The 26,434-nt window shown below is 45.8% G+C and overlaps 1 protein-coding gene across 1 annotated transcript in view; it reads left to right on the forward strand.

Moving 5' to 3' along the window:
- The window catches only part of CLNK (cytokine dependent hematopoietic cell linker), a 102,607-nt gene that overhangs the window by 19,640 nt on the left and 56,533 nt on the right, over nucleotides 1-26,434 (forward strand). The window contains exons 2-3 of the mRNA XM_073574741.1: nucleotides 9,395-9,417; nucleotides 14,624-14,723. Of these exons, the coding sequence (XP_073430842.1) occupies nucleotides 14,684-14,723 (40 nt within the window). The 5' untranslated portion in view covers nucleotides 9,395-9,417; nucleotides 14,624-14,683. The remainder of the gene's footprint in view (nucleotides 1-9,394; nucleotides 9,418-14,623; nucleotides 14,724-26,434) is intronic.

A 26,434-nucleotide genomic window follows, 5' to 3' on the forward strand; every position in this document is an offset into this window, starting at 1 on the left:
AGTACCTCCGTGGTGTGTCTGTTGTCGCTCAAAGACATCATCTTTAACACAGCCTGCTAACGCTTACCACTAGCTGTTCGATAGTGGGACACCTCATGTGCAACACTGCCAGCTGTGGATGTTGTGCTCGTGCGACTGGGCTCTGTGGACGAGCTTTCGCTGATAGACGAGGAGGAGGAGGAGTGAAAGCCTACAGCCAACTGTTTCCTATACCGTGGCCTAGGCAGCACTGTTCCACCGCCGCTGTCCCCAGTGGAGCCTGCATCCACCACATTAACCCAGTGCGCAGTGATGAACACGTAGCGGCCCTGGCTATTCCTACTGGTCCATGCATCCGTTCTGAGGTGCACCTTTCCACTCACTGACTATTTTAGTGCATGGACAATGCGGTCTTTTCACAAGCCGGTGGAGGGCAGGGATGGCTTTTCGAGAAAAGAAGTGCCGACTGGGTAGGTCATAGCGTGGGACAGCGTAGGCCATGAGGTCGTGGAAAGCTTCGCTTTCAACCAAATGGTAGGGCATCATCTCTAATGAGATTAGTTTGGCAATGTAGGCGTTCAAACACAGTGTACGCGGATGAGAGGATAAGTACTTTCTTGTCCTACTCAGATTGTCTGGTAGGGTGAGCCACTATTATTGAAGGTATCAGGCATGAAGCAGCAACAATATTTTTGATAGGACTATTCCTCCTGATGAACCGCTACGGCGGGGAAACGCGTTGAGGGTCCCCCATGAGACATGATAAGTGACCTTTTCATTTATTGCTGATTGTATTTGAGGATGTTTATCTCTCCAAGTGAGAATAGCTGCTATCTTTGTGGGTCACATGATATCATGATGTGGTAAATGTGTTATTGCTGTATTATCTGTTTGGTCTGCATAAGTCCTAGGGCATTCTGATCTTTTCATTACTGTTCTATCTTGAAATTGTTTTCCTCTCTGTGATACTAGGGATCACTAGGGAAGTGAGGGATAGTCCTCGTTGAGTGGGGGCGCCAATATCGTACTATTAGGGTGCCAACCTCCACGGATAGGAAGGTATCAGTTAGGCCTTAGTGTAGGGCTATGCAGCACCTTATACTAGGTTTATTTTTTGACATTTTTTCAACGTCACTGGGAAGGTGTGTTTTTATGATCATTAATAAAATTGTGTTTTAAGGGGATTTTTATGTACACTAAGTCTTTTCCAATCTCCATGAATTAGTGATTTTTTCTAGGGTGAGCTGGACTGGAGAGCTGCATATGGGGAATGTAGCGGTGGACCGGATAGAGTGAGAGGGGGTTGGTGATGGTATTGGTGGTGATAGCCTAGATTCAGTGTTGTGTTGCAAAACCATTGTGATTCCATGAGTGCTTTGGCCTTGCGAAGACACCTCCATATTTAGTGCTGGTGGTGTGCTTAACGGTGGCGGTGGTCTTACAGTGGGGGTAGCGATGGAGCGTTGTTGGCTACCTTCAGTCGGACCAGGTGCACATGTGCTACTTGAGGTTTTGTAGTCCATCCATGCTTGCAAGTGCATGTTAAATGTCTAAGCATGCAACTGGTATTCAAATTTCTGAGTTGTTTACCTCGGCTAAAGGTCCTTCCACACTTCTAACAGGTAACCTTTGCCTCATCAGTAGAATTTTGGACAAAGAAGTGCCACACTGCACTCTTCCTACTATGGTAAACATTTTCTGGCCTTGCACGCTGTGCTAAGTTGACCATCTGGTCAAGTTGTCCTGCAACTATTTTAGCTTTTGTTCCACGTTTCAGGACAGCTATGGGCCTGCTAGATAACCGCTGCTGCGATGTCGATGCCTGCTGCGGATCCTTCTCCTTATCTGAACTATTGCCAGCGCCTCCCTCCTCCCCCAATGGATGCCAATCCGGGTCCAGAACTGGGTCATCCATCGCCTCCTCTTCAAAGTCATCTGCACCTTCCTCTTTACCTTCCTCTGTGTCACCGTGTAAGGTGGTATAGTATGCGGGAAGGGGCACCTGGGTATCATCAGGGTCAGATTCTGGCTCAATAGACTGCGAGGGCAATGTGGTGCTGTGGGTAAATGTGCCAGCAGAATCATCTAGCAGTGGCTGTGCATCAGTGCACTCCATGTAAGATTCATCTTGGACTGGGGAATTCAGGATTTGACTGGATAACCCAGGCATGGTATGTGAAAAGAGCTCCATAGAGTAATCTGAAGTGTGGGCTACCGCATCCTTAACTTTTGGTGGGGGTGAAGAATAAAAGGAAAGGGGTTTTTCATGACCAGAACCCTGCACTGACTCCGTGCTTGCAGGTTTCGACCGTTCAGAAGAGAAGGCAATAGAGCTGGTGGCTGTTTCGGCAATGTCCGCCAAAACCTGTTCCTGATGCTCCGGCTTTAAAAGCGGTTTTCCTACTCCAAGAAAAGGCAACCTTACAGGCCTTCTTGGGCCAGAGGATGACGAAGGCTCAACACCTCCTGCCTTAGCTGCTATTGTGCTTTTGCCAGAACCAGCCGATGCACCACCACCATCAGTACCAGCCCACGTCCGCGGCCTCTTCCACCATACTTCCTCAAGTTTGGGAAAATGTACCAAAAATGCCAGCAGAGAGATGGTACTGTATGAGGAGCGTTCAGCTGTGTAAGGTGTATTAAACAAATTAAATCAATGTATATATTATGTTAGTCACTGACGCTCTCACAGTATGTATTGGACCATAATCCAACAAGCAGATATACGGAACTGTATCAGAAGTGTACAGCTGTATACGATTTTTGTGCAACTAACAATCTCCGTATATGTATTTACGGAGTGTCACACACACACGCTGACTAAGTATAAAAGTGACTGTAATGCGAACGGCAGATATACAATACTGTTGCAGAATCGGACAGCTCTATACGATGTGTGTAAGGAAAATTGTCAAGCTCCGTGTATTTGTATACGGACTGACACACGCTGTCTCTGTCTTGTTTTGACCGTAATCAAACAGCAGATCTACGAAACTGTTTGAAAAGCGGACATGACTCTAAGGTGTAGGTCTGGAAAAACAGAATAATTCCTTGTTTTTTTTTCCAGAGTCACACACAGGTAGCTTCTATTTGTCCGTGCTAGAAGGTGGTACACGGTAGTGTGTGAGGAGCGTATACTGCTGTACGGTGTGTGTATTTAAAATTGTCAAGCTCCGTGTATTTGTATACGGACTGACATACGCTGTCTCTGTCTAGTTTTGACCGTGATCAAACAGCAGATATACGAAACTGTTTGAAAAACGGACACGACTCTAAGGTGTAGGTCTGGAAAAACGGACAAAGTCCTCGGCTTTTTCTTCCAGAGTCACGCCCAGATAGCTTCTATTTGTCCGTGATACCAGCCGGTACACGGTACTGTGTGAGGAGCGTACACCGCTAGACGGTGTCTGTATGGAAAATTGTCAAGCTCCGTGTATTTGTATACGTACTGACACATGCTGTCTCTGTCTAGTTTTGACTGTAATCAAACAGCAGATATACGAAACTGTTTGAAAAACGGACACAACTCTAAGGTGTAGGTCTGAAAAAACGGACAAACTCCTCTGCTTTTTCTTCCAGAGTCACAACAAGATAGCTTCTATTTGTCCGTGATACCAGCCGGTACACGGTACTGTGTGAGGAGGGTACACCACTATATGGTGTGTGAAAAAGTGAACGCTCAGTAACTCACCAGGACAAAATAATAAAAGTTGGAGTGCTTTGAAAAAAGCAGTTTGAACAGCAGTGTGCACACAGCAATGCAGCTAGCAGGTAGCCTTAAAATGCAGCCTAATCACCACCAGCGCTGCTGCACACAACAAAAATCCTCCCCTTTCACTGCACACTAACTGTACAGTGAAAAGCGCTATCAGCAGAAGCAGTTTTTTTTTCTTCTTCCCTGCCGAACGCTCTCCCTGTTCAGAATCAGCAGCAGCACTTCTCCCTATTGTAAGATCGGCAGAAGTAAGATGGCGGTCGTCGTTCACAGCCTTTTATACCCCCTGTGATGCCACACAAAGCCAGCCAATCACTTCAATGCCCTTCTCTAAGATGGTGGTGTCCGCTTTGCATGTCATCGCGATGCACACAGTGTGTGTCCTCCATCATTGGCTGAGAAAAGGCGCTGAAAGCATCATTTGAAACGCGACTTTGGCGTGCTGATCGGCGACCTTATGGCCGACATCACGCTAGGGTCGGGTTTCAATCGGCGAAACCCGACTTTGGCGAAAGTCGGCGATTTTTGAATCTGACCGACCTGTATCGCTCAACTCTACTCAGGGGTATACAAACAAGAAGTATTCAGCTCAACCCTCTTCACTCCTGATCACACCTCCGACGCACGGAAACACCCTGACCCGGGTGTATAGTGCATGCACAAAATAAAGAAGGATTTTTCCAGCGTCTCCAGGAGATAAAATAATAATTGCTTTATTGAGAATATAAAATCTTCATACCATCAGGTAAAAACGACATAAAGAGGCATAAGGAGAGGAGCAATTAGGGTGAAACGCGTAGGAAATTGCTCCTCTCCTTACGCCTCTTTATGTCGTTTTTACCTGATGGTATGAAGATTTTATATTCTCAATAAAGCAATTATTATTTTATCTCCTGGAGACGCTGGAAAAATCCTTCTTTATGTTGTGCATACTCAGGGGTATCACAGCTTCCTCTTACAGGTACATGTATCATTGAATAGCGCTGACATCTCAGCCTATACGTGTGGTGATCTGCTGATGTGATAAATCAAGGTTCCTCAGTTCAGGTCCCTCTCAATTTGAGTCAAATTTCGATAACTGGCACAATGATGAAAAGGAGGCATCGTACAATCATCCAACAATACTTGATTCAATTTAAAAAGGTTTCATGTTAGTAAAAAAAATATTTCAATGTGGCTTTTACAAATTGTTTTTCTTGGAGACTGAATATTGTGGTGTATTTATATATAGATATCTAACTATGGTATGTAAGATTAGCACACTTAAATACGCACATTCTGCACCTTTTCCTAATGCCTAATACTCTAATATAAGAACCTCATCCTATTTCAAGATCAGTTTGGTGAAAACCTCTCCATCTGCTGCTTATTTTGTTCATTTATCAACTCAGCGACTAAAGAATATTTAGTACTTTGCTGTCCCCTGGAGGCAACTGCAGAAACTACTTAAAAGAAAACTAAAAATTAACATGAACACGTTGTTTGTTGAAGATTTTAGGCCTCCAAAAACTATATGTGTCTATGTAACGTGCTGATTCTGTGTACATATTTGGATTTGTCCCTTACATATGTTGGATTTGGATTCTTTGGACTCTAATGCTAGGTGCGCACGTTGCGGATTTCCTTGCGGAAATTCCTGCGCGGTTTCTGCATCTCTTGGCAGAAAACGCAGTGGGAATTCCGCACGTCTTTTATGCGGATTTTATGCGTTTTTTATGTGGATTTGTTTGCGGATTTGTAGCCTAAAGATATATTATTTAAATAAAAATGATGTAATTTCTATGTCCAACCTCCACTGTTGTGCTTCAACCAATAGAGGATCTATTCTAGATTCTCCGCCCACACACTCTTCCTCCTTCTGACATCATTTCCTTTGACAATTCTGCAGCTATTTTGGCACCAAATCCGCAAACCTTTTTACAACTGCATTTTTGCTGCAGATTTGAGTGTCTCAATGGAAGTCAATGGGTGAAAAAGGCTGCAGATCCGCAAAAAGAATTGACATGCTGCAGAACATAAAACGCTGCCAATAAGGATGGAAATTTCCGCATCATGTGCGCAACACTTCAGGGTTCTCATTGATTGCTTCAGTAATCGTTTGCGTTTTTGGAGCATTTCCGAGCAGAAAAAAACGCTGCGGAAACGCAACAAATCCGCATCGTGTGCACATAGCCTTAAAGGGCAACTGTCAGAAGAATCAACCCTCCTAAGCCATCTATATGGGTGTGTAGTTCATAGAAAGTTTAATAAAATGGTACCTTGATACCTGTAATCCGATGTCTTATTACAGAGAAATCCATGTTTTTATTAATATGTAAATGAGCTGTTAAGATCTATGGGCCGGACATAGATCTCCCTGAGAATCTGCCTCCAGAGCTTGCTATAAATGAAAGGAGGCGTTACCAGTGTAAGACATGTAGAAAAGGGGAGCAGACTGTCAGTCATTACATGTCTCACACTGATAATGCCCAACTTTAGGGAAAATAATCTCTTGAAGCATATTTTCAGGGAGATTGTCTAAGGAGGGTTGATGAAAGATACATTTTAGGTTTTTTTTTACAGAAAAATGTATTTACTGATGGGGTGGTTCAGATCTTTTCATCTCTTTTATACAACCAGGCCCAAAGTGGTCTAATAATAATAATTAACAAATAAGTATATTAAAAAAAAATATATATAATATATACACACATACATGTACTTAGCAATCTCGCCATCCTTGCACAGTGCTGCCCTGTTTCCTCGCCATAGAGGTGAACAAATAAACACATAAGCAATGAGCTTGCAGTTATCACCCCTGAGGAAGCCACCACCATTGGTGATACAGACTCCTCATGGCTCATGTGCTTATTTGGTAAACAGCTTATTATGGTTGCTTTCCTGGTCATCTATAATTCCTCTCTAGTACCTTATTAAATTACTAGGTGATTTTAATTGTACACCTATGTCTACTTGGTTTGCTATAATGAAGTATTTTTGGGAGATTACACCAGAGCATCATGGTTGTAGGATTCCAGCCCTGACATGAATCAGCATTGAGACATAAAGGGACCTGCTTCTACTACTAAAAGAAGACCATAAAAGTGGCCAATATAGCAAATAAACCAAGGAGTAGCCATTTCCTATAAAAAGCGGTAGACAAACATAAGGAAAATTAGTTTAATTATCATTGCTTAAAGGGAACATGTCACCCCCCCCCCCCGGGCGTTTTTAAGTAAAAGAGCCACCTTCAGCAGCACTAAAGCTGCATTCTGTGAAGGTGGTTCTTATGTTTCAGATCCCTAGTAACACTGAAATATTGACTTTTAGAAATTGCTCCCCATACCTGTATTGAGTCCCAGAGGTATGGTGTCTCCCCCTGTATCAGCCACCTCCCAGCCATCCATCTTCCCCCTCTTGCGTCTGTGCACCGCCTCCTCCTGTGTTGCTGTTACATGCTGGCGCCTGCGCTGTGCCAACAGTTCTTGGGCATGCGCAGTGCACGCTGCCCGGGAACTGACATCAGGCTATTGAGGCAGGATCTGGGGCCTCCGCAACAAGCAGCAAAGGCTAGATTTTAGGGGAAAATAAAAACAATAAAGCATATTTCATTAAGTTTGCCATGTTGAAATATTTTCTTTGTGTAAAATTTCACTCCCAGTGTTAAAATGAACACTGTTGCTTGTGTCTTTCATGTTATAATTAAAGGGGTTGTCCACTACTAGGACAACTTCTTATTAAACTAAATGTTCAGCCCTGATAAAGTAATAAAGCCTATATTCACCTCCCGTGCCGGTGACGTTCCTCGGGGCTGTGATGCGGTGTTGTGACATGTGACGCCGGCGCACATCAGAGCTGGTGCCACAGTGTCCGCCTACAGACAAACTGAACATGAAGAGGAAGCCAGGGATCAGGCGGACACAGTGATGCCAAAGCTCATGTGTCATTCCGCTGCATTACAGCCTCGGGGACAACGAGTGCCGACACCCCTGAAATGGAGCCAGCACGTTAGGTGAGAATAGGCTTTATTATTTTGTCAGGGCCAAACATTTAGTTTAAAAAGGGGTTGTCCAAGTAGTGGACAACCCCTTTAATACTTGGACAACCCCTTTAATGACTAGTCAGTAGAAAAGCTATATATTCCTTCACCACAACAAACCCCACTAAGCATGAGAAAAGCAAGAGGAGGTCAAAGAGTATATTTAAACCAAAAAAAAATCAAAATGCATTAAATCAATTACACATTAAAAATGTACTAAATCAGAGTAGCACTAACAAAGCAGGGAAATGTAAGGGGATAATGAACCGAAGTATAGCTAGGGCACAGAAAATAAATAAGTTAATATGCGTCAAAACACTATGTATTAAAAATTATACAGCAAAAGAAAATTTAGGAGAAGCACCCTTTAGGATCCTAGTAGGATAAAAAATGATGTTTTTGCTCCATATGTCCTCTAGGGGGTACCATACTCAAGTGAGACGGAGCTTTTGTAAGTTTGAACATTTATTCAAAGAGTAGTATTGAAGGTGCTGAGGTGCATGTTGTGCAAAAAAGGCAATGGATAAATAATAAAGTGCATGTGCCGGGCAATGAAGAGGTAGACCCCAGCCTGCCGCCCCAGAAGTAAATTCTCTGTTTCCTGCATTAGCCTCATATCTTAATGGTAACCTGTCATGTAGAAAAATGCTATATGGGGTAAATCTGTAGGTTACTAGCATTCTGAACCTGCCTTGAGCCCACCCTGAGAGCCCCGCTGGCAGAAGGAAATTAACTGTATTCCTTCCGGCAGGCCTGGGCTTTCAGTCATAGGGGTGGGCCGATGTGGCTTCAGTTACCACTCAGTATACAATGAGCGATGGCCACAACTGCGACCCCGACACTGACTGACAGCAGCTCAGCGGTAGAGCTGGTTGTCAGTCAGCGCCGGGGGGCGTGGTTACAGCTGCCACTCACTGTATACTGAACGGTAACTGAAGCTACATCGGCCCACCCCTATGACTGAAAGCCCAGGCCTGCCGGAAGTGATATAGTTAATTTCCTGCCTGCAGCGGGGCTCTCAGTGTGGGCACCAGGCAGGTTCAGAACGCTATTAACCTACAGATTAACCACTTCACAGTGTTACTATATGACAGGTTCCCTTTAATACCTTCAAGAAGGTAGAATAGCTTGTTGGTGCCTCTTTAACCATTCCCTAACATTCAGAACTTTCAGCTCCACCCTATCTATTCGACTTGTCCTATATACATAATGATGAAGATTTATCTTTTGGATACCCTATTACCATTAAGAGGGTTTTCCACCTTTGGGACTAAAAATCATTTTTGCAATTGGGCTTCAACAAAAATTTGACACCAATTGCTTTCTATAGCATCACTGTTGTTCTGTCTATTGCTGACAGCAGAATGAGCTAATTGAGAACCCATCAGTGAGTTCGCTACGATGGTGGGAAGGACAGTTTGTCTGTTTTTCTCAGAACTCCTCTTAGGTGATGTGTGACCACAGACCACATCAAAGTTGAATGTATGACTGCTATTTTTTCAATGAAACCCAATGGGAAAAATGATTTTTAGCCCCAAATAAATTTACTCAAATGTAAGTAAAAAAAAAAAATATGTCTGCAAAGGTGGTCACCCAGTTTAATTCTATGTTACTATGGTAAATTCAGTTACATGCTGCTATAATACGCTAACATTATGTCTTCTATCTGTTCTGTCCTACAGCAAAAGAAGCAAAAACTGATGATGTAAGTGATATTTTTCTTCCACGGCTCACCAGAATTTTGGATCAGAATAGTAAGGGGACATTATGTTAATAGAAGCATTACTCTTCATTTAAAAAACAGTTGATACATTTTAGAGAAATCATTATGTAATAAGAAAAAAAGTAAAATAAATATAATAAATATATGCAAGAAACAAATTAAGCAACCTAACTTCCTAACCCTCCCCCAACTGATGCAGTAAAACTAACCGCCCTCCAATAATTGCAGATGTAATGTACTTATATTAACACTCGGTCAGGGGTCTCAAACACGCTGCCCCTTAGGCTCCGCTGTGCGGCCCCTGAGGCTCCGCTGTGCGGCCCCTGAGGCTCCGCTGTGCGGCCCCTGAGGCTCCGCTGTGCGGCCCCTGAGGCTCCGCTGTGCGGCCCCTGAGGCTGCGCTGTGCGGCCCCTGAGGCTCCGCTGTGCGGCCCCTGAGGCTGCGCTGTGCGGCCCCTGAGGCTCCGCTGTGCGGCCCCTGAGGCTCCGCTGTGCGGCCCCTGAGACAATCCTGGCCAGCGAGCTAAGGGCTGTCGACATCAGCACTTCTTTTCAACTGAATGTGCATCCGAGACGCACATTCAATTGACTTGTGTTGTGATGCAAAGTCCGGCTCTCCGCAATGAAATACCAATACCAGCCATTGGCCCACCAGAGGCGAGCAGCGGACGTCGGTGTCTAGGAGCGACAGCACATGACGATATTGTTAAGCAAACCGGCTGTGGAGGAGGAAGAAGACGTTGCTCGCCAAGGGAGCGAGGTCCGGCGAGAAGACTTTTTGTATGTCTACAGTATGTAAATAGCAACAGAATGGGGGACATTGTTACAAGAAGGGGACCAGGTTGGGACATTAATATAAGATGGGACCAGGATGGCGACATGACTATAAAATGGGACTAGGATGGTGACATTACTATATAGATGGGGTCACGATGGCAACATTACTATAAGGTGGGACCAGGATGGCATCATTACTATAAGATGGGAACAGGATGAGGACATTACTATAAGATGAAGCCAGGATGGGGACATTGCTATAAGAAGGGACCAGGATGGGGACATTACTATAAGACGCGACCAGGATGGCAACATTACTATAAGATGAAGCCAGGATGGGGACATTACTATAAGACAGGACCAGGATGGCAACATTACTATAAGATGGGAACAGGATGATGACATTACTATAAGATGGGAACAGGATGAGGACATTACTATAAGATGAAGCCAGGATGGGGACATTACTATAAGAAGGAACCAGGATGGGGACATTACTATAAGATGGAGCCAGGATAGGGACATTACTATAAGATGGGACCAGGATTGCGACACTATTATAAGATTGGGCCAGGATGGTGACTTTAATATAAGTTGGGACAGGATGGCGACATTACTATAAGATGGGACCAGGATGGGGACATTACTAAAAGATGGGGCCACGATGGTGATATTATTATAAGATGAGACTAGGTTGGCGATATTACTATAAAATGGGACCAGGATGGGGACATTACTATAAAGTGGGACCAGGATGGGGACATTACTTTAAGATGGGACCAGGATTGGGACATTACTATAAGATGGAGCCCGGTTGGCGACATTACTATAAGAAGGGACCAGGATGGTGACATTATTATTATTTATTATTATAGCGCCATTTATTCTATCTAAACTGTGCAAACCTATCTTTCTCTATTCTGACACATCCGTCCGTCAGGTCACCTTCCCTACACAACGACGATCAAAAAATGGCCCAGGACATTCGAGCACGATCAGCGACATTGCAGCAGGGGCCTGGTCGCCGCTACGTATCACATGTAGCGAGATCGCTGGCGAGGTCGCTGTTGCATCACAAAATCGGTGACGCTTCAGAGATCTCTCTAGCGATCTCGCTATGTGAAACGGAGCTTTTAGAAGAGAAGATAAGAGCCTCAACCAAACAATTGAAAATGAAGAGCTAAGGCCTCTTTCACACTTGAGGGAGACAGAGAAAGAGAGAGAGAAAGAAAGAGAGAGAGAAAGAAAGAGAGAGAGAGAGAGATTTTTTGTGCCAGAATGGAAAAAGCAGCCGCAGGGGTTAAAATAAAGGAAGAGAAATTATTCCGGGCTTGCTCAGTTTTAAAAGACGGAATCCGTCGCTGGATTCCATCTTCTGATGGACAGCGACGGATACTGTGCTCATATGCTTTCATTATAGCCAATGACGGTTATGACGGATCCATCAGACGACAGATGAAACGTGTGGCCATCCGTCAAAATCTGTCGCTAATAAAAGTCTATGAGAAAAAAATGGATCATGCATGAAAAAACGCTGGATTTTTCAAAAAACGACGGATTGTGACTGATGGCAAAAGACTGAAGTGTGAAAGAGGCCTAAGAGCTTTCTTCTTTCAGACTCAACATTATCTCATCACGGGTTAAATGAGCCCTGAATTATTTATAATAATCCAGCCCTATAGTAATCTGCTCCGTAACTTCAGGGTAATCTGCTGCCCCAGTACTCACTTGTCTGGACTCGCTTCTAATTATTCATATCAGATATTACTACAACTAACTGGCCTGAGGAGCAATGTCAGCCCTTTCCCCTGTCTGCCTGTCTGCCATCATAGATAAGAAATAATTGTTCTGTATGGGTGGAAAGAGGGGAAAACTGAGGATAAGGACTATAATGAGGGAGAATAAAGAAAAAGTTCTATACGTACAACTTCTGTTACATAAATGAATGATAGCTAGGTGATAGATAATTATTTCATCACGGGAGAAGGTTCCCAGTTTGCCGGCATTCGATTGCCAGCTATAACGAATGTGGACATAGGAATCTTTTTTGCTCAACTTTACTCCCCAAAGTTACAATATTTTTTTTTTGTTCCTCTCTATAAACTTTGAAATTTTGAAAACTAATTCTTTACAGTTCCTCTATGTCTATCAACGGGATCCACCTCTAACAGCAGCGATCTGAGAGACCTCCAAATGCTGCTGTTAACCCCTTAACACTTGTCAATCACTCGCAGCAGCAATAACTTAATAACCAGGCCAAGTGTCACTTTATGTGACTGTAAATCTGAAATATTTCATCAGATCGCCCTAATTTTGAGAGGTTTTTTTTTTTTTCGTAACACATTATACTTTTTGTCGCTGGTAAATTCAGGTCGATATGTTTTGCATTTAGTTATAAAAGTATCAGACATTTGACAAAAACTTAAAAAAACCAACAATTTTATAACTTTGAATGTTTCAATATTTAATCCAGGCAGTCAGACCACATTAAAAAAAAGTTATTAAACTATATTTATCTCATGTCTGCCTTACATCCGCACCATTAGTAAAAAGTCTTTTTTTATTATGTTAGGATGTTAGAAAGTTTAAAAATGTAGCAGCAACTTTTCATTTTTGTTTTCAAGGAAATTTAATAAATTAATTTTTGGGGACCTACAGTATTAATTTTTGAAGAACCTTTTGGAGGACCTCTCAACCTGTTCAAAACTTTTGTCAGAGAATTTATTAACCCTTCGGATGCTTTTCAGGTATTAATGCAAAGTGGCATGACAGGAATGAAAATTTTTATTTTAATAACTAAAATGTTGCTAACATCTAAGCAGGTCACTATAACTGGCAGACTCTAAGACCATTGCTTAACCTTGGATTGCCATTGCAACCAATAGGACCTTATGCTCTGTTAACTATCTAGATGCCATTGTCACGATTGACAACAGCATCTAAGGGGTTAAACGGACATGGCCGATGCCTTCACCTATCATGGGCTTGATGCAAGAGTGTGAAGCGGACTGCTGCTACATTTTCCCCTTTCGTGGGGTGCTATTCTCTTATATCTAAGGTCAGTAAAACGACATATTGGTGGTCACCTAGTGGTTAGGTCACGTGATCCTGTTCAGGCGTCCATTCTGGGCAACCATCGTTTTCCCAATGACATGATCGCAAGGTGCCAATGAGTTGCATGGCAGCCAGGAGGCCTACTGAAGGCCCCCATTGCTGCCATATTAGTACTTCTATGAAGCCAAGCCAGAGGTTAGATTTCATAGAGAAAGTGATTAGGATTCTATTCTGCAATACCCTAATATTGAAGAATACAAGACGAGCAATCAAACATTCTCAGGTTCATGGGACATGAAAAGGGAAAAGGGCAAAGCAAAAGGTAAAAAAAAAGTAAAAATAAACACATTGGAGACATTGTAAAAAATGCTATTAATCTGCAGATCTAAGGTTAATCCACAGGTTAATAGTGTTCTAAAGCCATGCTGCAGTCACAGCCCAGCCCAGGAAATTAGCTTTATTCTTCCTGACAGCCTCAGGCTTTCAGTCATAGAGGCGCGGCCTTAGCAGCTTCAGTCACAGAGGAGTACATAGTGAACGGCGGCTGTAACCACACCCTGGCAACTGACTGACAGCCAGCTGTACTGATGCACTGCTGAGCCGTACTGATGCACTGCTGAGCCGGCTGTCAGTCAGTCTAGGTGCATGAGCAGTGACTGAACTCGCGCCAGCCACACCTCTGTGACTGAAAGCCAGAGTCTTCCGACAGGAATAAAGTTCATTTCCTCCTGGTAGCGGGTGTTGGACAGCTTCTGAACGCTATTAAACCTGCAGATTAATAATATATTTGCAGTTTATTAGCATTTTTCACACGACAGGTTTCCGTTAACTATGTCATACAAAGGCTGGGAGACTCGGTGTCTACATAAATGGAACAGCACCGGTGCGTAATTCATCTGTTTGTTTTTTTTCATTATTTTAAACGGGGAGATACAACATTTAACAAAGGGTTGTCCTAGTAGTGAACATCCCCTTTAAATGATAAGCAGCAAATTATGAATAACAAATCATATTAATAGCAGATTGGGTGTTTAATGAACAGGTACAACTAATGTACAATACATTATGAAATCAGAATTGCAAATAATTATAAATTATTTGCTGCAGGCCATCTGCAATGATCTCCCGACACAGGAAAGTGATATAACACAACAAATTAAAAGCTTTCAATCACATTTTAACTAGTCAATCAGCTCAGAAACACTGCGCACAACATAGCAGTGACCAGTCTGCTAGCGACAAGTTTTTTTTATTTTTACCTTACATTCTTTGACATTTTTATTATTATGGTCATTTTATTATAAACATGCCTTTGTTTCAATATATATTAGTCCTGGAAAAGTCCGCTTACATTATAGGATGAAGACTCAGAAAGTTACGAATTTATTGATGGCGACAGAGAATTACCGCTTAATGCCATGCACATTTCTAAATCTAATAGCACATCAGAATATGCTGGTAAGTGTTCAGTAAGCAGTCTGTAATATACTTGATACGATGATATTTTTCAATAGTTATGCATTTCTACCTTTATACATTTCCGTTTCTCTTTTTGTCATGTAGGACCTAGCATAAAAGAGACTGGAGGGAATCTGTCAAGACTGGAGGTTCTTACCCCAATCTTGAACCAAAATGCTTCTGAAGTAAGGCATACCAAATTGATCAAAGAGGATCTTTTACTGGATTTTTCAAATTTAGGGCTCGCTCACATGAGCGTATACATCGGACGACTGCTATCCGATGTTTTGTCGTATAACTCTTGGACCAATGGTCTTTAATGGAGCAATGCTGTCACGCCGCTGCTGCGGCCATTCCGGCTACTGCCGCGGTCCCCGCCGGCTCCCACGCCTCTGCCGCGGCCGCCCCGGGTCTCACCGCTGCTCCCCGCTCCCCGGCACACTTACCCATCGCACGCTCCCGCTCTGTCGCTTGCTCTCCAATGGGTGCTCCCCTGCCTGGCTTCCTGCTCCTCGACGGGCGCGCGCTCACACTGTGTTCAGGAGCGCACGCGCCCTCCATCCCACTGAAGGCGCGCGCACTCCTCACTATGATCTGAGGGGGTCATTACCCGGAAGTCCCTGGCACATTCCCTATATCAGGCCGGCTCTCCCTCCTGGCGGTGCCTGATTATCATTTGTGCCTAGCAAGTGATTCTGGCCCCATGTGCCTCTGTGCATGTCCCTGCCTGCAGCCTCCGCTCTCCTGCCTATCTCTTATCCGTCCTCTCTGCTGTTCTCTCTCCTAGGGCCTGGTAGTCCGTGGCTCCGTTCCGTCCTGTTCTGGTCTCCCAGCTGTGTCCTCCAGTCCATGCCTGGACCCTGCTGTCTTGTCCGTGTTTGCAGTCCTGTCCGCCAACCGTGTTCCTGTCTTTGGGTGATCCTCCGCCAGCCTCTCCGGCCTCCCGTTGTGACTCCTGTGTTCTTCCCTGGGTACCAGCTGCCGTGGTGATAGTTTCCCACGGGTCTGCCCCTAACACTCCCTGTATAGGGGGTAGCCCACCTGGTCAGCTCGCCCGTGGGAGGTTCGTTGCCACGGTCCAGCGGGTCCACTCCAGGAGAACCTCCTAAAGTCTCACAGAATAATCAGGCCATGGATCCCGCTGGTACCCCGACCCCGACCAAAAAGGAACTTTTGTTCCTCCGGGAAAATCAGGAGAGTATAATGTCATTCCTCAAATCCATGGAATCCCATCTGTCATCTTTGCAGGCCTCGGATCCGGGGAGTGCCTCTCAGATCGCCGGTCTCCAGCAGGAGCTCGCCCAGCAGCGCGACACTCAGGCCCACATTTTGAATTACAAGGCCTCGGTGGATAACCACCTGCTAGCTCTTCCCGTTCAGGCGGCGGTTCCGCATCCATCACCCCATTTGGCTAAACCTCCGCGCTATAGCGGAGATCCCAAGCTGTGTCGGAGGTTCCTTAACCAATGCCAGCTGCATTTCGAATTGTCGCCTCAACAGTATCCCACCGACCGAGCCAAAGTAGCCTTTGTGGTATCCCACTTGGAGGGTCAGGCGCTGGCCTGGGTTAATCCCTTGTGGGAGCGACACGATCCTTTGGTCTCCCAGCTTGCAACCTTACTTTAAAATTTTCGTAAAGTCTTCGACGAGCCCGGTCGCCTGGTCTCAACTACCGAGTCTTTATTCAATCTCAGCCAGGGTACTCTCTCGTTGGGGCAGTATGCCATCCAGTTCCGTACCTTGTCCTCCGAGCTAGGATGGAACAACAAGGCTCTGGTAGGAGCTTTTTGGCGCGGTTTGTCCGCTCGAATTAAAGACGAGTTGGCTGGGAGAGACACACCTACGTCCTTGGATGACCTCATTTCCCTGGCAACGTGTATCGACCTACGTTTCCAGGAGCGTTCCCGCAAAGCCGCCAGGGAGAGAAGACTTCCTCATTCATCTCCCTCTACACACAGTCCTCCTCGCTCGTGATTTTCCACTGCGGCGTCTGTACTGGACCGACTCAAACCAGCGGAGCAGCGTCGCCAGGAAAGACTCACACATGGTCTTTGCCTCTACTGTGGCAGCACCACCCATCTCCTGCGTTCCTGTCCGGTGAGGTCGGGAAACGCCTCCACCTAGGACAGGTTAGAGAGGCCTCCCTTGGTGTTAGTGATACCTCTCTACCCTTCACCATCTCTGTTTTGTTGATCCTGGGTTCTAAACGCTTTTCTGAGGTGGCCTATATCGATTCAGGGGCAGCAGGGAACTTCATCCAACTCGAGGCGGTAAAAAAATTGCGGATACCTGTCAGGTCCTTGGAGATTCCCCAGCAGTTAGCTTCAATCGACGGTGTTCCCCTGCGCGAGACCATTACCTTGGTCACCGAAGAGGTGGAGTTACAGATTGGAGCCTTGCACCGAGAGAAGTTAGCCTTCTTCGTACTGCCTTCTTTATCCCATACGTTTCTTTTAGGTCTTCCTTGGTTAAGGTTACATGAGCCTGTCCTGGATTGGCGATCTCGAGACATTCTTCGTTGGGGTCAGTCCTGCCAGACCAAGTGCCTCCTTCCTGTGCAGCCTCTCAAAACTTCGCCGCCTGCCACGGGGCTTGCAGGTTTGCCTTCGGCCTATTGGGCCTTCGCCAATGTCTTCAACAAGAAGGAGGCAGAGAGTCTTCCCCCGCACCGGTCATATGATTGCCCGATCGATCTTGTTCCGGGTTCTACTCCACCCCGGGGGCGAATTTATCCTCTGAATCCCCTTGAGTCCCAAGCTATGACCGAGTACGTCCAGGAAAATTTGGCCAGAGGCTTTATCCGGAAGTCGTCTTCACCCGCTGGAGCAGGTTTCTTCTTTGTCAAGAAGAAAGACGGGTCTCTTCATCCTTGTATTGATTATCGGGGCCTTAATGAAATCACAATCAAGAACAAGTACCCACTTCCTCTCATCCCTGAGTTATTCGATTGGCTACAAGGGGTGCGAATCTTTACCAAACTAGACCTCCGTGGAGCCTACAATCTCATCCGTATTCGCTCCGGAGATGAATGGAAGACTGCTTTCAACACCAGGGATGGGCACTATGAATATCTGGTCATGCCCTTCGGTTTGTGCAACGCTCCCGCAGTATTCCAGGAATTTGTAAATGACATTTTCCAAGACCTTCTGTAATCCTGTGTGGTTGTATATCTGGACGATATCCTCGTCTTCTCTCCTGACCTGTCCACCCACAGGAGAAATGTCCGTCAAGTACTGTTGTGCCTGAGGGAGAATCACCTGTATGCTAAACTGGAGAAGTGCGCCTTTGAACAGTCCTCCTTTCTGTTCCTAGGCTACATCATCTCCGAGTCGGGCGTCCTCATGGACCCAGAGAAAGTGTCTGCCATGCTCAACTGGCCGCGCCCCCACAGCGTTAAGGCAATTCTGCGATTTCTTGGCTTCGCAAATTACTACCGGCAGTTCATTCCTCATTTTTCCGCTTTGACCGCTCCCATCTACTCCTTGTTCAGCAAGGGAGCTAATCCCCACGTCTGGCCATCCGAGGCCGAGAATGCCTTCTAGTCTCTAAAACAAGCCTTCGCCATGGCACCCGTGCTCCATCGCCCAGAGACTAATAAACCTTTCATCCTCGAAGTTGATGCTTCGGCAACCGGGGCCGGAGCAGTGCTCTCTCAGAAATTCCCCTCCGGTCTGCTTGTTACGTGCGGTTTCTTTTCCAAGACATTCTCCACTTCGGAACAAAACTATTCCATTGGAGATAGGGAACTGCTGGCCATCAAGTTAGCCCTGGAGGAGTGGAGGTACTTATTGGAGGGAGCCGTACATCCGTTTACAATCTACACGGACCATAAGAAACTAGCTTATATTCGATCGGCACAGAGACTCAACCCTCGGCAGGCCAGGTGGTCCCTGTTCTTCGGCCGCTTCGATTTTGACCTTCACTTTCGTCCCGGAAACAAGAACCTCAAGGCTGACGCTTTGTCCAGGTCCTTCTTGTCCGCAGATATTGAGGAAGAACCCTCGCACATCTTGGATCCTTCCAGGCTTATCACAGTGGCACCTGTCACATTAATTCCGCCACCTCCTGGTAAAACTTTCGTGCCAGAGAAAGACCGGAAACGGGTCTTACACTGGGGGCATGCCTCCAAACTTTGCAGGTCATGTCGGCCTTAAGAAGATGATTGCCCTTGTGTCCCGCTACTACTGGTGGTCTACTCTTCTCCAGGATGTCTGAAGTTTTGTCGCCTCTTGTCCGTCCTGTGCCAAGAACAAGGTTCTGGTCTTCTGCACCCGATCCCAGTTCCTTCGGCTCCATGGCAACACATCGCCATGGATTTTATTACCAATCTACCTAAGTCTGCAGACTGCACCATCATCCTTGTGGTGGTAGAAAGATTCTCCAAGATGACACACTTCATCTCTCTCCCTGGGTTACCCTCAGCGCCTGACTTGGTGAAAGTTTTCATCCATCAGATCTTCCGTCTCCATGGATTGCCCCAGCATGTTGTTTCGGACAGAGGAGTCCAGTTCACCTCTCGATTTTGGAGAACCCTATGCCGGTCTATGGACGTCACACTTGACTTCTCCTCATCGTACCACCCACAGTCCAACGGTCAAGCAGAACGGACTAACCAGAATTTGGTGAACTATCTACGGCATTTCTCTAATGCCCACCAGAATGACTGGTCTGACTTACTCCCGTGGGCTGAATTCGCCTATAACAATCACATCAGCGAATCTTCTGCCAAGTCACCTTTTTTTGTCATCTACGGGCAACATCCAGGTATACCCCTACCGGTTCCTCCTGACTCGGGTGTACCGGCTGCTGATCTTCTGTCCGGGGATTTCTCCAGGATCTGGCAGGAGACCAAGACCGCTCTCGAGTTGGCACGCGACAGGGTAAAAAGACACGCAGACAAGAGGCGCTTGGATTCCCCACTATATCATCCGGGTGATAAGGTTTGGTTATTCCCGCCTCGCTCCGCATCCCTAATTCCTTTCACGTGTCCCTTTTAAAACCTGTCATCCTCAATCGGTTCCATGCCTTTACAACCCATTCACCTCCACCTGTCTCCGCTGACGATGTGTTTGAGGTTAAAGACATTTTGGCCATGAAAAAGCAAAGAGGCAGGACCTTTTTCCTGGTTGATTGGAAGGGTTTTGGTCCCGAGGAGAGATCCTGGGAGCCTCAGGAGAATATCCAGGCTCCTCGAATTTTGGCTAAGTTTCTTTCCAGTCTGCGGAGGGGGGCACCTAGCAAGTGATTCTGGCCCCACATTCCGCTGTGTGTGTCCCTGCCTGCAGCCTCCACTCTCCTGCCTATCTCTTATCCATCCTCTCTGCTGTTCTCTTTCCTAGGGCCTGGTAGTCCATGGCTCCGTTCCGTCCTGTTCTGGTCTCCCAGCTGTGTCCTCCAGTCCGTGCCTGGACCCTGCCATCTTGTCTGTGTTTCCAGTCCTGTCCGCCATCCGTGTTCCTGTCTTTGGGTGATCCTCCGCCAGCCTCTCCGGCCTCCCGTCGTGACTCCTGTGTCCTTCCCTGGGTACCAGCTGCCATGGTGATAGTTTCCCGCGGGTCTGCCCCTAACACTCCCTGTATAGGGGGTGGTCCACCTGGTCAGCTCGCCCGTGGGAGGTTCGTTGCCACGGTCCAGCGGGTCCACTCCAGGAGTACCTTCTAAAGTCTCACAGATGCTGATGCCTGATTTTTTTTCTCAGACCGAATCTGAATTTCACTGAGAAGTCGGATGCCACTCACTCATTAAAGTCTATGGGTGCATGCAAAACAGCGGACTGCACTCGAATGTTACCTATGTGAAGTCCGCTTTCTGCTGACACTGACAATGGAGAAGATGGAGAAATTATGTTATCCATTTTCTCACTTGTACAAAGATTCTCTCATCCGAGAGATTTGGATCACACTAAAATGACACTCGGACCAAACTCTGATCAGAGTTTGATCGGAGTGCCATTAACATACTCGATCCAATCTATGCTTTTGTGACCCTAGCCTTAAACTGAGCACCTTCTCCAATTGCCGCTGTTCCACTGAGTTTTCTTCTGTGCCCTTCCATTCCCAAGTTATACCCTTCCATTCCCAAGTTATACTCCTCCATTCCCAAGTTATACCCCTCCATTCCCAAGTTATGCCACCTCCTCCTGAAATAATTATGCAAACTTTACCTACAGCCAACTAGGCATATAGCCCACAACTTCTCTGTGGGCATTGGCCTATTCTCCTGCAATCAAAACATGGCTAAGCCCACAGAGGTTCATTGGTATTCTCCTAGTTGGTTGAAGGGAAGATTTGCAATTTATTACTGGGAGGCATCATTTTGGAACAGAGAGGCACAGAGGAAAAAGTAAAACTGCTACAGGGTCATTGAAGCAGCAGCTATAGGAGGAGATACTCAATGTAACCTAAAAAATCCAGTGAAAGGTCCTCTTTAAAAAGTGTTCCTCTTTGGGCTGACTTAGCCAGATGCATCTCAGTACCAGAAAATAAAATGTACAAAATCTATGAACTATTTGGCAGTTTTCTGGGGTTTAATATAGTAAGCTTGTTGTGTGACCATACCCATTTATTATTCCCCATCCACTACTGTAAGGGCAGAATTTTGCAACATACAGTGGAGCAAAAAAGTATTTAGTCAGTCAGCAATAGTGCAAGTTCCACCACTTAAAAAGATGAGAGGCGTCTGTAATTTACATCATAGGTAGACCTCAACTATGGGAGACAAACTGAGAAAAAAAAATCCAGAAAATCACATTGTCTGTTTTTTTTTCATTTTATTTGCATATTATGGTGGAAAATAAGTATTTGGTCAGAAACAAGCAATCAAGATTTCTGGCTCTCACAGACCTGTAACTTCTTCTTTAAGAGTCTCCTCTTTCCTCCACTCATTACCTGTAGTAATGGCACCTGTTTAAACTTGTTATCAGTATAAAAAGACACCTGTGCACACCCTCAAACAGTCTGACTCCAAACTCCACTATGGTGAAGACCAAAGAGCTGTCAAAGGACACCAGAAACAAAATTGTAGCCCTGCACCAGGCTGGGAAGACTGAATCTGCAATAGCCAACCAGCTTGGAGTGAAGAAATCAACTGTGGGAGCAATAATTAGAAAATGGAAGACATACAAGACCACTGATAATCTCCCTCGATCTGGTGCTCCACGCAAAATCCCACCCCGTGGGGTCAGAATGATCACAAGAACGGTGAGCAAAAATCCCAGAACCACGCGGGGGGACCTAGTGAATGAACTGCAGAGAGCTGGGACCAATGTAACAAGGCCTACCATAAGTAACACACTACGCCACTATGGACTCAGATCCTGCAGTGCCAGACGTGTCCCACTGCTTAAGCCTGTACATGTCCGGGCCCATCTGAAGTTTGCTAGAGAGCATTTGGATGATCCAGAGGAGTTTTGGGAGAATGTCCTATGGTCTGATGAAACCAAACTGGAACTGTTTGGTAGAAACACAACTTGTCGTGTTTGGAGGAAAAAGAATACTGAGTTGCATCCATCAAACACCATACCTACTGTAAAGCATGGTGGTGGAAACATCATGCTTTGGCGCTGTTTCTCTGCAAAGGGGCCAGGACGACTTATCCGGGTACATGAAAGAATGAATGGGGCCATGTATCATGAGATTTTGAGTGCAAACCTCCTTCCATCAGCAAGGGCATTGAATATGAAACGTGGCTGGGTCTTTCAACATGACAATGATCCAAAGCACACCGCCAGGGCAACGAAGGAGTGGCTTCGTAAGAAGCATTTCAAGGTCCTGGAGTGGCCTAGCCAGTCTCCAGATCTCAACCCTATAGAAAACCTTTGGAGGGAGTTGAAAGTCCGTGTTGCCAAGTGAAAAGCCAAAAACATCACTGCTCTAGAGGAGATCTGCATGGAGGAATGGGCCAACATACCAACAACAGTGTGTGGCAACCTTGTGAAGACTTACAGAAAACGTTTGACCTCTGTCATTGCCAACAAAGGATATATCACAAAGTATTGAGATGAAATTTTGTTTCTGACCAAATACTTATTTTCCACCATAATATGCAAATAAAATGAAAAAAAAACAGACAATGTGATTTTCTGGATTTTTTTTTCTCAGTTTGTCTCCCATAGTTGAGGTCTACCTATGATGTAAATTACAGACGCCTCTCATCTTTTTAAGTGGTGGAACTTGCACTATTGCTGACTGACTAAATACTTTTTTGCCCCACTGTATGTACTTAAATACTCCTTAGGTTTAATTTTGCACCTAATTGACTTTGGAAAACTGATGCAGTAGGAATGAAAAATTCTCCTAATGTAATAAAACTTAAATAAAGGCCCCGTCACACACAGCGATCTCGCTAGCGAGATCGCTGATTTTGTGACACGCCAGCGAGATCGCTGTGTGTGACGGGGATCAGCGACTGGCCCCCCTGCCGGTTATCGCTGATCATGCAGCATCGGCCAGGGACATTTTTCGATCGCTGGTCTCCAGCTGGCCAGCGCGCATCGCTGCGTGTGGCAGCGAAGAGACCAGCGATCAACGATGCTGGACGCTGGTTTCTAATGTAAACAGCGGGTATCCAGGAGTCGCGCGGCTCTTAGATACCCGATGTTTACCTTGGAAACCAGCGTGTACGCCGGTTTCCAAGGTAAACAGCGGGTATCCAGGAGCCGCGGCTCCTGGATACCCGACGTTTACATTAGAAACCAGCTTCCAGCGTCGCTGGTCTTGATCGCTGGGGCTGTCTATGTGACAGTTCACCAGCGATCAGCCTAATGATATCTCAGCGATCCCATCATGTCGGATCGTTGGTGGGATCACTGGGACATCGTTATGTGTAATGGGGACTTAAGAGACAAATATAACAAGACAAATCGATAAAAATGTCAATACTACATGTTCTGGTGATAATTGATTGTTGCCAAAACATATTTATACATATTATATAAATATATTGTAGGGATTGTACTCACTCAGGTGCGATAGGAGGAAGACAGGAGGCATGTTCCTTTCAAAATCCATATGGGATTATTTGCTTCATAAACCTGGAAGTGCCAACAAAGAGGACACCAGTCTTTAGAGCAGGCAAAACAAAGCATCAGTGTCGATAGAACAGTCGTCCAGCTCCTCCAAGAGCTTTGTGAGAGTTCCGGCTCTCCCAAAACACCAGCCACTTCTAACTCACATGACCAGATCACATGATCCTGACCTCACACAGGTCCTGGCAGGATTCTGCTCCCTTAGTCCTGTGGGCACACAAGCTGGGTAATGTCCAGCACTCAGGCTCAGTTTGGAGCCACATACACAGGAAGACTTCTCTCTCTTTGCACACAGATAATGTGCAAAACAATAGCCTCCATTACATAACCTGTAACCACACCACAGGGGAGGGATATGGGTAGTCTGACCCGCCCATCTCTCATAGCTACCCGCAAACCGGACCCAGGGGCAATAAACGACATCTTATTGCTCATGTGCACGAAAGCAAAATGCTCCGGGTTGCATTTCAGGGAGCAGCCATCTCTGCAACACATATCTCCCAATGATTATACGGCCATTAGCTTCCTTACATACCTCCCAGCTCTGCCTAAAGCTGTGGGGCTTGGCATCTTTCATTATGCTACCCAAGACCCTTCTTGTTCGCCTTCGGACATAAACCCATCTATCAAAATCAGGCTTTGTCACTGACCTCTTTTGTAACAGTAGGTTGTCTGATTCCATCACCTCCTCTGACAGGATTGCCCCTTTATCAGACCACCGCCATCCCCAGCAGTCAGTAAGGTGTTGCAATTCCTTTGGTCTCATACCTTCTATCTGGTCTGACCCTCTGTTAACATGTCCGTTACAGGGTCTCCTGCCTAGGTCGCTCAGCACTGAGCTAACAGAGGAGTCACTACTTCTAATTCTTCCATTCTTTAGGGAACCCCTTAGTTTCTCCAAACCACGGGTTGAAAGTGGTCACCATCTTTCCATTTCCTGCAGCTGTTTATTAATCTGCAGTCTGTCAAGTCTTAGCTACTCTATCTCCTGTAGGTATGCCACCCCATATTCAAGGAGCATTTGGATATTCCTAAGGCTTTCCATTGATCTGACAATAACGAATGGAACCATCCCATCTTCACCAGCTACCTGGGCTTTGTCATGAGCCGGAATCTTCACTCTCGCCACACCAGATATATTCACTATTTCCTGCATCACTTTTCCAAGTCTCCCAATGACTTTCCTCACCAGACTTCTGGGCACTTGAATGATGTCTTCCACAAACCGCAGCGGATTTTGAGTTTTCCTTGCATGCTGCAGACGTCGAACAGCTTCCTTATTCCTCAACAGGATCATCTGTTTCATGTGGAGAACAGTGTAGGTGCATGTCACTCACTTCCAACAGTATAACCATCTGCTGAGTCTATGGTGCCCAGTTCACACTAAACGCCTCCACCACCTTTCTAAATGCCTCATGCACGGCCTCACTGGCACACGCTTCTCGCACGTCTTCGGGTACCTCTTCCACGCACTGGAAGAGCAAAGTCTCATCTTCTTGGACACAGTGTTTGATCTTCTCATCCTGAGAGTCAGAGCGGTTTTTCAAGATGTCGACCTCCCCTGTGAGGCCGTCTGTGTGGCACTTCCCCTGCTGGATTTCTTCCTCCCTGGAGGCCACTTCTTTGGTCAGTCTTGCCAGCTCACTCTCCTTCATTGTGATCAGATCGGGAGAGCACAACCGTTCATTCTGTAGAGCCGAGAATTAGTTTTTCCATCCGTCCCTGTTAGAGTTGAGCGACTTTTGGTTTTTTAGGGTCGAGTTTCGTTTCGTGAAACCCGACTTTTCCAAAAGTCGGGTCGAGCAAGATCATCCGATTATAGGGAAAAGTCGGGGTCGTCCCGAAACACGAAACCCAATGTAAGTCAATGGGGAATAAAAGTCGGCAGTGAGAGGAGGACAGGAATCACACCTACAGTGCCCATTTGAATGCCAAAAGCATCAATTCTTCTTACTTAAGCTTGTCAACCTTAATTAACTTCATAATACAAGTTACGCACTGAAAAATGGGGGTTATTTGGCTAAAGTTGTGGGGGGGGGCTGGCTCCAGGTTTTCATGTGCCCTGGGAGAAAGAGAGCCCCTTTGACACATACCAAAACTCATCATGCTCCGATACGGCAGAGAAATAGCGGTATAGTACAATGAAAAATACTTCACTTTTTACATCTCATGACGAGGCCCATCTATTTCTCCATACAGAATCATTGGTCCCATATAATGTTTGAAACAGTATATGATGAGCTCCACATAATGCTACAGTATATGTTGGTCCCCATGGATGAAGCTCCACTGTCTTATGGGCCCAAATAATGCTCCAAACATAATGGGCCCCATTTCTAATGCTCTAGTGTATAATGGGCCCTGTAAATGCTGCTCCAGTGTCTGATATCCACCTTTGGAATGTTCCAGTGTATGGTGGGCCCCATCTATCATTCTCCAGAGTATAGTGCTCCCCAAAAATTGCTGTCCCAACATTGAAAACAATCAAATAAGTCTCCTCGCTAGGGAATCCCTGGACTAGTCTGGACTCCTCGTCGTCCCCATCTTCCATCTCACTGCACAGTATTTCAACCTTGCAAGTGCTGTGATCCTGAGCAAGCAGGGGGGGCCCACTCTTTCACTGGCACAGGGCCCCTGATAGTACGGTGGTGTGTCTGATGGCGGGTGGGCCGAACCTGCACTTTCA

This window comes from Dendrobates tinctorius, unplaced genomic scaffold (assembly GCF_039654945.1).
Source record: "Dendrobates tinctorius isolate UK_male_01 unplaced genomic scaffold, ASM3965494v1 ptg000039l, whole genome shotgun sequence".
Lineage (NCBI taxonomy): Eukaryota > Metazoa > Chordata > Amphibia > Anura > Dendrobatidae > Dendrobates > Dendrobates tinctorius.